Source organism: Lytechinus variegatus, chromosome 2, assembly GCF_018143015.1.
Source record: "Lytechinus variegatus isolate NC3 chromosome 2, Lvar_3.0, whole genome shotgun sequence".
NCBI classification, from domain to species: domain Eukaryota; kingdom Metazoa; phylum Echinodermata; class Echinoidea; order Temnopleuroida; family Toxopneustidae; genus Lytechinus; species Lytechinus variegatus.
This window is the reverse complement of record NC_054741.1, coordinates 49006861-49024578: the sequence shown is the minus strand read 5'-3', so window position 1 is coordinate 49024578 and position 17718 is coordinate 49006861. Positions and strand designations below refer to the sequence as shown.

Sequence of the window (17718 nt, the reverse complement as noted above, 5' to 3'; positions counted from 1 at the left end):
TGTAAAAAAAAATAATAATTTGTTATTTTCCTGGTACATATTTATAGCTTGAAGAAATTAAATTGGGTAGAGAATCGGCATCAAAATCCAAATGACCATTCAGGATCATTTCACATGGGGTGTTATGTTTGACAGTCATGAGCATAATCTGTATTAGATGTTGAAGAACTAAAAAAATCATTTGTCTATTTTTCCATGTGAATAATATCTTAAAGAATGTAAATTGGGTAGAGAATATGCATCATAAACCCAATTACCAATCAAGACCCATTTCACATGAGATGTTTTGGTTGATAGTCATGAGCACAATCTGCATTAGATGTTGAAGAACTGACATCAAACATGAAAGTCAAATGTCTATTTCTTACATACAGTAATGCAGCTTGTAAAAAAGGGGAATTTGGTAGAGAATCTGCATCATAAACCTAATAAACATTCAGACTCTCTCATGAGAAACATTTTGTTTATTAAATAAGTCATGAGAAATATATGTAGATCTACATGTAGTTGTTTAAATGATGATTTCAATTTGCATAGAAATGAGCAGTGAACATTTTCTAATAGCTATTTCCAGCACTTGTTGAAAATATACACAAAGCACAGTGCGTGTAGCTACTGTCACAACTGAAACCAATAACTATTTATGACTTTTTTGCATTCATGTTATAGATAGATAGATAGTTAGATAGATAGATAGATAGACAAAGTCTGAAAATTACATATCTGTTAGTACAAATAGTCTCAGGCATACATCTATCAAAAACATGGCAAATAAATTTAGTCTTTAAAAGGGAAAATGTAACATTTCTACTTTATACTGTAACTGCAAGAAATGAAATTCTCCACAAACCCCCAAAACTATCAAATCCGTGAAATCTGTGATACAAAACAGCATGCAATTACATATCACAAAGGAAAAATTTTATCTACTCAATCTTATGGCAAATACAAACAAGTATTGTTATATTACTAGCTGGATGTTTGCTTCCAGGTAAAGCAGATCTATGCATTAATCTTGTATTTATGCCTAACCACTTGTTACCACTCATCAGTGCCCTTCACTCTCTCTCTCTATTAAAAACAAACTAAAAAAATATTACACCCTTTTCAAGAGGTACTTGCAAGAGATGCAATGAATAATTTAGATAAAGTGATCAAACAGCACTCTTTCAAGATGGCGGGACGGCCTCTCCTTGCATCAAGGGGGCATTGGCATGAGATAGGCTTTATCCTTCAGGGTTAAATCCCTGTGAAATAAGTTCTATGGTGTGTGTCACGAGTATATGAACCCATTAGCGGCTTAGTGAGCTTTCCTTGTAACAACTTGACTTAAAGGGCATTGACCGGATTTAGATGGTGAAATTCTGAATAAAAGCTGATACACTCATGGATTTATTCTCTAGACAATATCTTTTTTCTAGGCAATAAAATCTCATTATTTATATGTAGGAGTGTATTTAAATAACTGGTTTTTTTACTCTTTCTTTAATGTTATAAAGTGCCTTGAGCACCTCATCAAAATAAACAGAGGCATATCATAACAATTCCATTTCATAAAGGACAAAAAGATATCAGAAAATGTGTAAATGTGTAAGTCAGAAAGTGGGTGTGGAATATTAAAATGTTAAAATAAGATATTGTCATTTCCTCTGAACTATAAATTTCAGAAACTGGTAGTGATATTTGCCTCATACAGTAGGCACAAAATAAATTGTAATTTCTGTTAGGTATGTTAAAACATACTGATACTATTTATCTTTCTAGCTGGCCTATTTCTTGGACAACAACTATTACAAAGGAAAAAAATCTTGAATTAATATCTGGTGAAACTTCCCTTTAAATCAAATCTCCCTGTGACTGACAGATTGTGTTCCTATATGATATATGGGGTAATATGATCCAGTGTCTACTACAGTGTACATAAGGTTCAATATCAATGTTGTCATGGAAATATGAGCACATCGTGGCAGGGCTGATAAAAACCTCATATCTCAAAGCTTTAAAAAAAATTAAGGGCAGCTATAGAAAAGGCTGTATAATTTTGAAAATATAGCGTTGGTGGCAGTCTTTTATTGTCTGAATGCTTTTTTTTTAGATACAAGGTTTTAGCATCCCAGCCAAGACATGCTTGTATATATCCAGCTGTAACAAGAAATCAAGAATTTCATGTTCAAATACCACCATAAAAGTACATTACAATAAGAATGGTTTCATATGTCCAAATACTACTTGCCTAGAAGTTTGTTATTGTGACAGCTGGGTGTTTCATTTCTTTGAGCTGAGGAGGCCAGGGTGTTCTTTTATAGTTATAAGCAAATACTGGAGGAACACAGGATTTTAAAATACAATACGTTTTACATATGAACCTTTTCATCCAGTGTCTTTTTTCTAGAGAGCGTTTATGTACATGCATAGGTGTGGTTATGAAATGGACATGTAATACATGTACATACAGACAAGCGCAATCATTTGATTTGCGAACCAATTATGAAGTCATTTTGCGGTTGGGCTGCCATGAAACAAACTGATTACAATTTATCTCCTACAATCCATACTTAATCACCTCATTAAATCTGAATGTGTACTATGAAAACATTGATACTAAAAGGTAGTATCTCCTTTGTTTAGGGAAAATACATTTCATTTAAGGTATCAATGGAAAAGTGATCCGGTAAAATGTGTGTTAAATGTCATGGTTGGTCTCAAAATGTATTTTATACAAAGATTTTACATTTTCCTCCCTGGGCAACAGTCTGATATCAGTTCATCAACCTTTTGAAACTACATGTACACCCCTAACATTATATAATATGAATATAAATACATCAGTGTTTTAATGCTTAATCATAGCTATGAAATCTTTAAGATGGAAAGCTACAGTGCGATCATCTTTACTGCATGAAATTCTTTCCCTTCATAATTTTTTTTAAAAGTATAATTATCATCAATATTTCATTTTTTTCACTTGAGAGACTACTGTATTTGTCAAAATCGACTCATGCAATTTTCATGATGCCAATACTGCAATGTCCTTTGTCAAAAGAAAACCCATACATCATGAGTAGAAATACAAAAGAAGGCAATCAAATTCACTACCCACCACAATACAATTTATATGAATTAATGTGAACAGGTGAATAGGAAATAGAGACTCGGAATATCACAAATAATCTTTTTCATGAATACATAAACACCCAGCTATTTTCTGATGAAGGTCAAAGTATTAATAAAGTCCTTTTCACGTTGAAGTACACACATAAGTAGTCTTCAGGAGCTAAAATTCGATGGATACAGTCATGATGCACAATTAGTCGTGTCAGTGCAGGAACGCCCTTAGCACAACATTTTTGCGCACCCGATCAGAGCAGAAACACTCTTTCATAATGTTAAGGGCGTTTTTGCACCCATGCAAGTGTGATGTTAAGGCATTCTTGCACTGACACAACAAAGTATAGTTTGTAGAAGGAAAATATATACAAGTACTGTATCTTTATAGGGTGCAGAATGTATAGAAGCAAAAGGAGATTGAAAAGAATGGAGGGGGGTTGGATGGGAGGATAGAGTTGAAGGTGTAGAGTGGAAGGAGAAAAAGTGAGGGGGAAATCAGAAGATGCTGCAGGGGAAGGGGAACAGGAAGAGGGCAGGGGGAATGGGATTTAGAAATGAGCAAAGGCAGCGGAGGAGAGTGTCATGGGGGGTAAAGGAAACCCGGGGACACAGGGGGTTGGAAAATGGATAACAAAAAAGGGGAAAAGGTGAAAGAGGAAAGGCAATGGGTAGGAAAGAGAGGGTAAATCGAAAATGTACATGAATGGAGATAAGTGAATGAAATGTGAAGCAGGAAGGAGAAGGGGTACAGGCACAGAAGGATTGAGACTGGGACAGAACAAGGGATATAGAAGAATAGACAAAGAGAAAGGGCATGGGGTGTTTGGCCGCAGGTCAGTGTTGAGACTTCACCATTTTTTTTTTTGTTGCAAATTTGATAAATTTCACTCACCAGTACCAGGGATGTTAAACCTTCTGCCGCTATCCTGTAAATTAAAAGAGAGAGAAAGAGCTTTGGTTTTATCTTATAGTTATGACAAAGATGCATGATAAAATGAAACAACAGCTTTAGGATTAGAAAAAGGTGTGTAATGGTTCGGTAGTGGAGAGTGACTGAGTGGCAAGAAGGCATAAAATTTGGGGTGAAATCACTTCATTTTAATGACTAGTTTGTAGATAATTTATGTGATGCCATGTCTAGTAATCCCAGTCCTTTCCAGAAATGAAGCCACTTTTTACATACTTCAGATGTGATTACAATAGTCATGAATAATATTGGACACTCAAAAGAAAAATTATATAACTTACTTCTAGAATTGCATTGAGTTGCCTGAGTACTCCATGTACCTCAGCCTTCAAGAGCCATTGAAATTCATCTTCCTGTATGCATAGAACAAGTAAAACAAATGTTAAAGGTACAGGAGTAAGTTTTAGGACCTAACACAGATTCAGAATGAAAAATGGCAGTACATCTTTCACTGTCATGCAACTTATGGGAAAGTTTTGAACTGAATTTTTCTGAAGTACTTTCGCTGATAGATGCAACTATTAAAAGTGTACCCTGTATAAATATTCATTTGACAGTTGAGGTTAAAGCCAAGTTGAAAGAAAAATCAAAGCAGAGAATCACCCTGATCTCACATTGCTTACATGTACATTTGCAAGATCATGTAAATGTTGGCTCACCTACAATTTACATTACATGTATTGCTCAGAAAAGTCAGAATGACTGTGTTGACAAATACATGTACATACATGTACACATGCAGGCTTAAAAAAATAATTCAATTGCATTATAAAGCCCTTGTGTGCACTGGGGAGGAATCTATACCTGTGTCAATGTATGTACAGTAGAATACTAGGCCAAATTCAATAGAATATCAAATTTTGCCGAATAAAAATGTTTCATTTCCTGAAACATATTTTTTCTGAATACAAATTACTCAATACTCATGCAATGTACATGTATGTAATGTAATAAATTCTAAAATCAAGCATATAACATCAAAAGTCTGCACAGTAATTCAGACTTCTCCACCTCCACCCAATATCTATGTAATACCGGTACTCACTTCATCACGTAAAGTATCCGAATCCATGCCTCCGTACTTCCACTTTCTGCATTTCAAAGCATACATGTACCCAACAAGAATGTCCTGATTTTGAGTAGGAAACATGTCTTGGATGGCAGATTTTTTTTTTTACTAATAATACTATTGACACTGTGACTCTACTCAAGAGGTCCAAACTACATGTAAAATCTTTATCAGATTTTAAAAAATCAGTGTTACACATTGTGCACTAGTCAAAGGGCCAAAGTCAAAGTAGTAAATGAAGATATTTTCAGAGCAGACAAACATCCATTATTTACACTACCAGGACACTCATAACTACCACTGAGAGCTGGATCATATATTTATCCTTTTTTTTCATTTCAAAGTCATCCTAAAATTGTTTGCACATTCTCAAATCTTAATCATACAAACAATACATGTTGACTTCCTACCTTGTGATATCAACCACTTTCTAATACACTTGTATACTCATGAAACTCCCTTTTCCTCCCTTCTCTCTCCCCTCTTCCTCACCCCTCCCTCTTCTCCCTTTACTTCTTGTTACCCCCTTTCTAGTCATCTATCCTTCCTATTCTCCTCTCCCTCATTGGCTCCCTCTTTCCTTATTTTATTGCATTATTCCCTTAATTTCTCCTCTGACTACAAATTGCCCCCCCCTCCCCCATCCCTCTCTTATAACTCCCATTTCACTTCACTTCTCACAATGCTTCAGAGTTCCATTTGATGCGTACTTAGAATTCTGAAACTCTTCATCGACAAAGGTCAATGGGATAATACAAAAAAAAATTAATTTGCTTGGGGTGTATAATTTACATTAAACAAATGTTGACAAAGAATTTTGATCCAAGCATTGATTGTGACTTAAAATAGGCATTACATCCAAACTGGGTTATCATTTAATAAAAAAGAAATTCAACAGATCAAGGGTAGTAGATATCTTATCAATATCATCATGATTGTACACCCTGGAATTTGTTGCTGTGCATAGTACCTGTATTCATATTTTATCAATTCATGCGATATTCAATTAAAACAATTTCATTTCCACACATTCAACATAAAAACAAAACAAATAGATGATTCTTATTAAAATGGAGAAATAATGCAAAACAGGATAAGAATAATATACAAATCATAGTTTTACATCATTTCAAACTATTTCTCCTTTCATATTACCTCCAAAATGGCCGAAGTTCATTGACCTTAAATGACCTTTGCCTTTGGTCATGTGACCTGAAACTCGCATGAGATGTTTAGTGATACCTGATTACTCTTATGTCCAAGTTTTATGAACAAGGTCCATACACTTTTGGAGTTACATGTATGATGGTAATTCCACAAATACCCCCAACTTGGCCAAAGTTCATTAAATGACAATTGACCTTGGTCATGTGACTTGAAACTCAGGCAGGATGTTCAGTAATACTTGATTACCCTTATGGCCAGGTTTCATGAACTAGGTCCATATACTTTCAAAGTTATGATGAAATTTCAAAAATTTGACCTAAGGTTAAGATTTTGATGTTGATTCCCCCAACATGGTCTAAGTTCATTGACACTAAATGACCTTTGTCCTGTAACCTGAAACTCGGGCAGGATGCTCAGTAATACTTGATTAACCTTATGTCCAAGTTTCATGAACTAGGTCATTTCTAAAACCTAACCTTCGGTTAAGATTTGATGTTGACGCTGCGATCGCCAGGTAAACGGCTTTCAAAACACATGTTCAAGATTGGATTTCAGAGCAGACAGTGAGGTTGAAAATAAAGACTGTATTTGAGAAAGTTTGAGAAAGAATAGCAGGAGGTCGAAGAAAATGCTCACGGACAGCTTAGGGATGAATAATGTGCACAGGAATGAAAGAGGGGAAAAATATAATCAAAATCTATACATGTACCAGAATGTTCATCATCTTCAAAGCAAAAGAAAGAACTCTGTTTTAAATGCACAACTTACCATATTTCTTTCTTCTTCTTCACTATCAATATCATCTGCCATCTACTGCCAAATGCTTGAAAGCCCAGAACAATAGTCTACAGTTGATCGCTCAGTAAAGCTTCTCTGTAGTTATTGAAGAGATCCTACTCCTTTGTGCTTAGCCTCTCCCATTACAAACATAATTAGTTCATCCTGTCGAAAAAAAAATAAGACAGGTAGCTTTAATACATGGGAACTGTAGCTCCAAATGCACAGACTGTCCACTTTATACAGTATCAAACCCACATGCACTAGGATACTATTCAGAAACACTAAAGAAATATACTTTCATCTATTTTAAAGATGATAATCATCTGATCTGTACTGACAAAAAAATGGGACATATTTCATCAAACCTGTTATAACATCAAATCTGCAATATCAACTTAAAGCTACTGAAATCCTTCAATTCAATTGGCTGATAGTAAATTTGTTACAGAAATGGTCCATTTGTTATTATGACATGACATGGGTCCCAGGAATTCTTGAAAGTTTGAGACATAAAATAAACAGATAATTATTTATCAATGAGCATGAGAACAAAAATAAAATTGTAAATAAATAAGGTCCAAATGTTGCATCCTGGATAAGGATTCAGAAAATATGGGAAAAGTTTTATATAGATCTTTAGCATGTGCAGTTTAAAGTTTTTGTCATATCAACAACATCATTTCCATCATGCAGGATCACATAGCAGATTTCCTCATGTTCAATGCATGTAAAAATAGACAGATTGCAAGGGGAAAGGCACTGTGTGAGCTTCCTGCTTTTGAAAGATGCTTCTAATAGTGGATTAGAATTTGTTGAATTTTAAAGACACAAGAAGAAGATGCCCAGGATTTCTCTATTTAATCAACCCAAGTTACCCAACTGAATAGTTCTGGGTGTATTAAAAAAAATCCAAAATGTTGAATGAGTAACGAAGTGACTGACGATGTCTCTGACTCTTAACTGTATGTCAGGAGGTTCCTACAATATCGGCAGAGCAAGATGATAGAAAATCCAAATTTGGTGGGAATCGGTCACTGATGTAAATCCAGTGAACTTTATTGTCTAGGGGGGGATGAACTATTGTTTCACCCTCCCCCCCCCTCACTTGAATAGTATGATGTCAATTCAATTCAATACTATTCAATTTGTTTTTACATCATGGATTTTACGCCCATGGACTCGGTCCATGGGGATGATGGGTGCTCAGCCGCTCGGTAAATGGCTACATGTACTTGTACTTGTCTTTTAGCCCCATTTATAAATCAGTGTATATCATCTTGGGCCTGTATCATAAGACTTGCAACCGACATTGTAAATTTGCAATTATGGCAAATACCATGGCAACAGGGCTCAGCAGCTGATAACTGGGAAGGCAGCCGCCCCAGGGGGGCATTTACATTGATGAGTGGATACCATGCGCAACCAAAAAAACACATAAAAAGGATGTCTTTCTCAAGATAGGGCACGTTATGTACGTAACGTAATAAGGGTGTCAAAAACACTAAAATAATGAAAAAAGGGTAATATATTTTCACTATGAAAGCTACTTGTACGTGTTTAAGGTCAAATTTGCGAGGGAATAAAAAATTAAGACAAAAATGTTTTATAAAGGAGGTACTTTTTTCCCCAAGAGTCAACACTATGTGTTTAGAGAACGAGGTGTGGGGAGGTGGGGCTGTACTAAACCCAATTATGTAGGTAAAGGTAAAACCGAAGTCGTCAGTGACATAACAATTGAAATATCGCTATATACTTGTTCAGGGGTTCAATTAAGGGAATACTTGCCAAGACTATTGTTTTGTTTCCAATACTTGTTAAGGGTAGGGTTTCACACGCCAATACTTGTTATTAAGGATTGCATTTTCAGAATATGGAAAATACATGTTTAGGGTGATTTCAAGACCCCATGGTATCCACTCGTCAATGGAAATCATTGCTTAAATGATGCTATTTGAGGGATATTCATCATATGAGGGGGAATCGACTTCACATCGTTTGGTAAGTTAGTTTCGTAGGAGGACCTTATTTTATAAATTCTCTTCTGAAACTCGTGGGAGTTTGTTGCAATTTTGCATGTGCTGTGCCTTCAATTTTCTTGTACACGGCGGCAGTAATGCACCCATGGGCAACAATAGATGAAATACCTTCAAAAACTTAATTCAAGATTATTGGCGATGATAACACTTATTTGCGAATAATTTAAAACGATGACTAATAAAAACAAGTGGAATGCCTCTGGCCGTCTCACCTGCATCACGCGATTCAACATAGCAGCAGTGCTGACTTTGAAAACTACTATAACTCACACAAGATGTTCAGTGATACTTGGTTACTCTTATTTCCACGTTTTATGAATTAGACCAATACACTTACAGAGATAGGATGGTAATTCAACAAATACCCCCAATGCGACCAAAGTTCATTGATCTCACATGACCTTTGACCTTGATCATGTGACCTGAAACTTGCACAGGATATTCAGTGATACTTGATTACTCTTAGGTCCAAGTTTCAAAAGTCAGATCAATAAACTTGCAAAGTTATGATAGTAATTCAACAGATATCCCCATTATGGCCAAAGTTCATTGACCTTTGACCCTGGTCATGTGACCTAAAATGTGCACAGATTGTTCAGTGATACTTGATTACTCTTATGTCCAAGTTTTATGAAATAGACCAACATACTTTCAAAGTTATGATGGTAATTCAACAAATACCCCCAACTCGGCCAAAGTTCATTGACCCTAAATGACCTTTGACCTTGATCATGTGACCTGAAACTTGCACAGGATGTTCAGTGATACTTGATTACTATTATGTCCAAGTTTCATGAATCAGATCCAAAAACTTTTAAAGTTTTGATTGTAATTCAACAGATACCCCCAAATCGGCCAAAGTTCATTGACCCTAAATGACCTTTGACCTTGGTCATGTGACGTGAAACTCATGCAGGATGTTTGGTGATACTTGATTAACCTTATGTCCAAGTTTAATGAACTAGGTCCATATATTTTCTAAGTTATGATGACATTTCAAAAACTTAACCTCAGGTTAAGATTTTGATGTTGATTCCCCCAACATGGCCTAAGTTCATTGACCCTAAATGACCTTTGACCTTGGTCATGTGACATGAAACTCTAATAGGATGTTCAGTAATACTTGATTAACCTTATGGCCAAGTTTCATGAACTAGGTCCATATACTTTTTCTAAGTTATGATGTCATTTCAAAAACTTAACCTCAGGTTAAGATTTGATGTTGACGACGCCGTCCCCGTCGGAAAAGCGGCGCCTATAGTCTCACTCTGCTATGCAGGTGAGACAAAAATGGAAAAAAATCAATGTACCTTGAACGAAACCAGCAGCACCAGCTTTGTTCGTTTGTCAATAATACGGTCTACCAAAATCTATACAATGAAAAGATTGGACACTTCATAGACTTCGCGTAATGCTTTTCGCCGATTTGCGTGTAAAATAGTATAGGTGCCTGGTCTCTCCCTAGTCGTGTCTTTGATATGAATATAAATCGCACACCCTCTTCAGGCCAAAAATTGATGTTGTCGCAGTTCTACAGGCCAGCACTGCAGCAGCGACATCAAGAGCAAGAAAAGATGAGGAACATCTAGAGGAACAGAGTGCTCAAATAAGTCACCAAATGGACTTCATATCGATCGGTAAGTGAAAAGGAACAATTTAATGAGATTATAAATTTCTCAGAAATCATCTACATGTATACACAACAAAAAAGGTAAGTCCCCCTTGAACAAACATCAATAATTTCCGAACCAATGCGAGTTTTTGATATATTTTTACATGAGCGTGTAGGTAATTTCATAAGCTACCCTCTGAGTAAATTTTATGGACGTATTACTGCATAAATGTATTCTTTTCCTAACAATTTCTCATGATCAGTTTAACCCTATCTAGGCCGGGGGGGGCCTCGGAGGGCCCCCCCCTCAATGAGCCGCGCGATATTCTTGCCGTGCAAAATTTTTCGACCGCACTGCTCGCCGACTTTTTACTTTCAAGTCTTGCACAACTTTTGAGACCAATTTTGCGTCACCCGGGTGAGCAGTTCCGAAGTTACACAATGTTATGTAAGTGCATGTCAGACCAAAAATTGCTCAAAAACGTGATTTCGTGTACAAAGTCAATGTAAATAGTGTTTTCAACCAAAAATCATAAATGTATGATTATTTTTAGTTTTGCTGGCCTAAATGTATGTATTTTATGCTGTTTATGATCTTAGAAGAGTCCCCAACAAATTTCATTGAAAAAACAATGAAAAACAAAAGGTAAAAAAAACAAAAATACATAAGAAATTGAGAAAAACAATATAATACATAAGAAATTTATCTGATATCACAATTTTTTCATGTACACTTGCTAAGAACATCACAAAGAGTTTCTATGCCAAAAATTAGAACATTTGGAGCTTTATTTATGGAGTTAGAGGAAAAAGTATGATTTTGCATACTAATTACGCATAAATTAGCATAATTACGTAATAACAATTCGCATGAAAAAAATTACTATACAATTTTGGAGATTATATCCCAGACAACCTGCATGCCAATTTTCGGTGCGATCGCGCGGTCGACGGCCGAGATCTCAAGGGGGGCCTGGGAGGCCCCCCCCCCGGCCATATGAACTCCCAAAATACCCCGGCCTAGATAGGGTTAATTTATGGACAAATCAGTGGTGGATCCAGAATTTTAAAATGGGGGAGGGGCCTATAATCGGGGGAGCCACCAACATTTTCAAATTTTGATATAACCTAACAAGTTGTAGAGGATACTACCAACAACACCTATGATGATACGTCATAATACAGGGGCCGCGGAACGGTTTTCAAAGTGTGGGGGAGGGGCTGAGCCAAAAGTGGGGGGTTGGCCATGCAAAAAATCACAATCGTATGTTCATTTTTACATTTTTGTACATGAATTTGGAAAAAAAGTGGGCCCCCCCCGCACCCCCGCTTCCGCGGCCCCTGCAATATTGTGCTCACTAAATGATTTTTACTCTCTAGGAGCCTCCTAGCTACAACCGATTGGACTCACTTTCTCAACATTCAATTGAATATGCGTTGTAGCCTTACTTTGGGCGGTATTCTGAGGTCATTTTTGCGTTTCAAATATTTTATCTCTTAAAATAAAATTGGTATTCTGAGATGACATTTTATCTCTCAGGTAAAAGTGGGAAAATTTTATCTTGCGAATCTTATCAATGATACACAACAGAAGAACAGTGCCTGCGTAGACATACCCATCGCATATCTGGATATTGCCGATGGTGTGCTTGTGCCCATGTAAATTTGAAAAAAAAAAATAAATAAACTTAAAAGAGGGTAGCTAGGGCTATTTTATCTCTGCGACATTGATTTCATTATAATTTTTAGTAGGTGAATTAACCCCAAATTTTGACATGAAAATGAAGAAAAAAGTAAATATTTATTGAGAATAACACCTTAACAATATTCCTGTAGTACCGGTAATCAAGAAGTGTTTCATAAGATTTTCCTTGACTAATATTGTCTTTGGAAAGATGCAATATATACTTTGAAAAAAGATGAGAGTATTGTCATTTTTGTTAAAAGAAATCTCTGTAAAGACGGGCAAGCATATAGTACAAGCGCATTTGAAGTAAATAAATTGACGCAATCTCACTCCTTTGCCACACCTCCTGGGGGAATGGATTTCCATTGGATGAGTGGCATGAGACTGAGAGAGGAGTTATATAAAGTGTATTTTTAATTGGAATTTGGATATTGACTAAGTGTGTCTTACACATTACAGTGATAAAATGAAGATGAAATTGCTCTCAGAAAAGTCAGAATAGCAATTCAGAAAGATTGTAAGGGTATTTTATCTCACTGATTTTAACAGGATAAAATATTTTATTTTATCCGAGATGAAAATGAAATGGATCTCAGAATTTACCCTTATATGAATTTAATTCTTTAAATTATTTTTTAATTGAAAATTGAGATTGAAAAATGAAAATTTTCTTGCCATATTACTTTCCGTCAATAGATGGCATACACAAAAATATGCCCAAATTCATGTTTTTTAGCGCTCTGTTGAATACAAAAATTATTCCCAAGTTACTATACTAAGTATGTAATGCCATGGCAATGGCTAGACCAAAAGCTTCAGGCTCTGTTCTGTTGGTTGTTCAGCTGAACTCCGTTGGCTTCACTCACCAAATACAGAGACCAAGTTCTAGCGCAATCTGTACAGGGGACTCAATGGCCATTAACCCAGGGAACTCCCGCCCGCTACACGGGCGGGAGCCCAGGAGCTTACCGTGTAATTGTAATTGACCATACTCACGGGTTATGAATTGTAACAAAATGGCCGATCGAAACGGGGGTAGGAGAGAACTTTTCGTTTTTTTAGGTTCCAGTCTGTGCCCAGATGTCAGGAAAACTGCCACTCGTTAGACCTTCATCTATATAATCGTGGTAAGTGCATAATTTCTGTTTTCATAATTTATCTTGCTAGATATTTTGACCATAATCTACCCTTGTCCCGTGAGTATGGGTAAATACATGAGCTCCTGGGCGCCGGACCGCTACGCGGGCCGGCGCTCCCTGGGTTAAATGGCCATATGTTTATGTACTTAAGATCGGATAAAACGGGGAAGTGAATCTGCGCAACAACCGAGGTAAGTCACTGTTTTTGTTCCTTTCAACTTGATTTTCTCTGTTTTTTGGCAATTAATGCCAAGAGGGAGTATTAATTTGCATTTTGGTCGTGTTAATTTTCAAAATTTTTATTCATTAAAGGGGAATCCAACCCAAATAAAAACTTGTTTTTATAAGGAAAAGAAAAATCAGACAAGTTGATAGGTGAAAGTTTGAACAATATTGGACAAACAAAAAGAAAGATATGAATTTTTAAAAGTTGTAAATATTGGTAATCACTATACCCATGGAGATTTCAAATTGGCCGCATATGGGATGTCATAGTGATGTCAGGCAAGGACTACTCTTCCATGTACTCCAATACATATTATGGCTAAAATGTCATTTTTCCCCAAAGTTTTATTTCAAATTATATTTTTCTTTCATGAGGACATAAAACAATATACTACATGGGTTATATTTAGATTACTGCCCCAGGGGAATGGGTACTTAGGAGAAAACCACTTGTAAATCCCTGATAATAAAGTACATGGCCTACATGGGAAAGTTGTCCTTGCCCCTTGTCATAATTTACTTGCCAAGTTGCCAATTTGAAATCTACATAGTATTAGTGATCTAAATTTTAAAGCAGCTATAACTTTCTTATTGCTTGTCCAATTTCTTTCAAATTTTCACCATTCTGTTTAATTTATTTTTCTCCTTCCCAACACAACATTTTATGGCCAAGGCTGGATTCCCCTTTAAAGACAAAAATTGAAGAGCCCCGACGGGGGGATTTTGCATTGCAAGTCCCCTAATGGTGGCTGCACAATAGTGTGCTGTCTATGTACGAGGAGAAATTTTTTATTAAATGTTAAAAAACTCCTCGAAACAGACGGCTGCCAGGGAGTGCCAGCTGTCTACTCTAGTCTAGGCCTAGGCAAAGGCCAATGCCAACATGGCCAATGGCAAGTAAATTGCAACTACACTGTATATGGAAATTACACCCATGGTTTCAAATCATCTCGCATGCGAAGGATTCATATGCACCTGATGCACGCAAATCTTTCACACCCTTTTTACTAAAATAACTACATGTATGACTTTACGTCATAGCTAAGAATTCTAATTGTGCTATGACACTTACCAAACCATATGGATTGTTTGTTGAATTCTCTTTGCTGTTTTTTTTTAATAAAATAAGAGCATTTTTCGTGATCTTCACGTAGATACCTTCTGCTCAGCGTGGATATCAATTTTTGCCTACAGAGGGCGCGCAATATTATTCACAAGCCGGTAGGCACTTAAGAACCAAGTTTAAAAGGATACTCGTAAAATTACGTCACTCTCGCCGATGAATATTCATTAGATCGTGGTCGTGCGTGTTCATTACACACTGAGTGCATGCATGCAGAGAGTTTGTATTGAACATGCACGACCACGATCTAATGAATATTCATCGCGAGAGTGACATAATTTTACGAGTGTCCTTTCAAACTTGGTTCTTAAGCGCCTACCGTTTTTTACGGTATACCTTTATTTACGGTTTTGCAAGCTAGCTGCATTCTAGGCGATCAGCATTATTTTCTTGCTCGTTCAATCCACTTTCATCATCATCTTGTCAAAAGATGGCGTACTTTACCAATAAGTATATACACGAGATGCAACCTGTTGATTTTATGTACAATTTCCTATTATGCACTGACGACTTGAATCGAGAATGTTCGATAGGAAAAATTGCTTTTCGATTGTTGTTTGCATACTTTCCACTGCAGTATCAAGGATAACTAAGGACGGATTGAGGTAAGCGATAAAAACAGTTTTATTCTTTTATAAATAATTCCTTTTTAAAATGAAGTTAAAATATGAATGTTCAATTGCAAGAGTCATAGTGGAGAAATATTGAAAGGACTTTGGCGTGTTTCATTCCCTCACATTCATGTGATGAATGAAAACGTCAAAGTCCACTATGAAATCACATGCGTTGTGCGAGCTATTACTAACCTCGCATGTTGTGTGAGTGTGGAAATTACTAACTTTGATCACAAAAGTGATGATTTTCTAACTCAACTGTGCTATGTACAGCATAGACCAAAAGCTTCGGTCTCTGTTATGTTGGTTGTTCAGCTGAACTTCGTTGGCTTCACTCACCAAATACATAGACCGAAGTTTAACCGTCGTCTGTACGGGGGCTCAATGGCCACGGCTAATTTCTTGTTTTTCTCCTCAATACCGTGATATTTTACACAAACAGTGCATTCATATGCACCTTTAGGTGATAATGTTTAAGTAACGACAGTTTCTTACCCTAAATTCCCGCTTTGAAACTGGCATTCAGAGGATTGTCTCTAAAAGTTGACACTTGCGACTCGGAGAGTGGGCAGCCATCTTGATAATGAATTATTCATGAAAAGTGGCCGGCGAAAGTTAGACTCCGCCCCATGACCTTTACGTCACACATATACAGTGCCCGGATGTTGAAGTTTTATCAGCTTGCTTGGCGAGCGCGAGCAAACGTTGAAAAGGAAAAGAATATTAATATTCATAAGCCTGACGTAAAAGAGATGATCTGATTGGCCAACGGTTTCGATAAGCAGTTGACCCGGAAGTTCATCCCACCTCATATGTTTGTGTACATTATCGACTTCGGAGGAACGAGTGAATTGGGAGCTACACGACAGCCGAGGAAAGTCACTGTTTTTGTTCCTTTCGAATTGATGTTTTACCACTTTGATGCCAATTAATGCCTAGAGGAAATAACAAGCTGCATTTTGGTAAGCTTCTTTTTATATATAGTTTTTTCATTAAGTTAAAAATCGATGAGCCCCGCCGGGGGGATTTTGCGTTGTACCTCCCCTAATGGCGGGGACACGCTAGCGAGCCGTCTGTCGACGAGGAGAAATTAAAAAATTTAAAATAAAAATGTTTAAAAACTCCTCGAAACAGACGGCTGCCAGCTGTCTATGTACAGCATTGACATACCATGGCATAGTTCTACCTCCCCACAGGCAGGATGGTTGCAGTGAACCAATGGTTATATCATATCATAACCTTGTTCATTGAATGAGTGCTCTACTCTAGACTAGAGCGAGTTCAAACTACAAACACAAAACTCCATGGATGGGTCTCTACACAGACTGCACACACAAAAAAGAATATCGTCTTCATTCACAATCAGCAATTCCGACCACTGACTTCAGTAAACTTTGAAAATGTTACATAATTTTGACAGGCAGTATCCTTGTGTAACAGTAAATTCTACAAAGATTCTACTTACATTTATCTATCAACATGATCAGAATCTGTTGACGCGCAGAAAATGAACACACAGATGAAAATCTTCAACCACGATCCTAATTTTTATTGATCACTATAGTGTTTCATCCTGAAGATGGCGCTCTATTTATCTCATTTTTCAAACAGATGAAGGGTTTGCACCACTGGAGAGATTTTCCAGAGGTTTTTCCAGAGGGAAACTTTTCAACCCCCCCCCCCCAAAAAAAAAAAATGATAATAATATTGATAATAATAATAATGATAATAATAATAACGATAATAATAATAATGATAATAATAATATTATTATTATTATCATCATCATTATTGATAAAAATAGATGAATAAAAAAATAAATCAATCAATAAAATGAAAACAATAAATATTTGCAATGGTGTTACCTCTTCATCTAGGACACTTTTCTGCGGCGTACCCAAGGGCTCTGTTGGAAGGCCAACTTTGTTTTCTTTTGACAGGGCTTCAGGATATGTTTTAACGGCACTCTGTTCTTTATCATTTATATGCAGGTGATATCCAGATATTGTCTCGTTTTACCCAATAGTACCACATAAGCCCTGTGTATTAAATCTTGAAAGATGCACAATGGACATTGACACCGTGATTGAAGTCAAACTCGTTACTTTTGAACCATAGTAAATGTGAGTTTTTAGTATCTGGCTAAAAGTTTCAACTTAACAAATTCAACATTGATTCAATTTCTATCTCA

At 36.4% G+C, this 17718-nt stretch overlaps 1 protein-coding gene across 2 annotated transcripts in view; it reads right to left on the bottom strand.

The window, feature by feature from the left end:
- LOC121408240 (protein rogdi homolog) overlaps nt 1-17074 on the bottom strand; it is a 45140-nt gene extending 28066 nt beyond the window's left edge. The window contains exons 1-4 of one of the 2 annotated variants that reach the window (XM_041599637.1): nt 16993-17074; nt 7080-7253; nt 4357-4428; nt 4001-4034 (exon numbers count right to left, since the gene is read on the bottom strand). In XM_041599637.1, coding sequence (XP_041455571.1) covers nt 4001-4034; nt 4357-4428; nt 7080-7121 — 148 coding nt within the window. In that variant the 5' untranslated portion in view covers nt 7122-7253; nt 16993-17074. Of the gene's footprint in view, nt 1-4000; nt 4035-4356; nt 4429-5120; nt 5163-7079; nt 7254-16992 lie in introns of those variants that run through there. The other variant, XM_041599636.1, reaches the window with a different exon arrangement.
- Between the last annotated feature and the right edge of the window lie 644 nt (nt 17075-17718).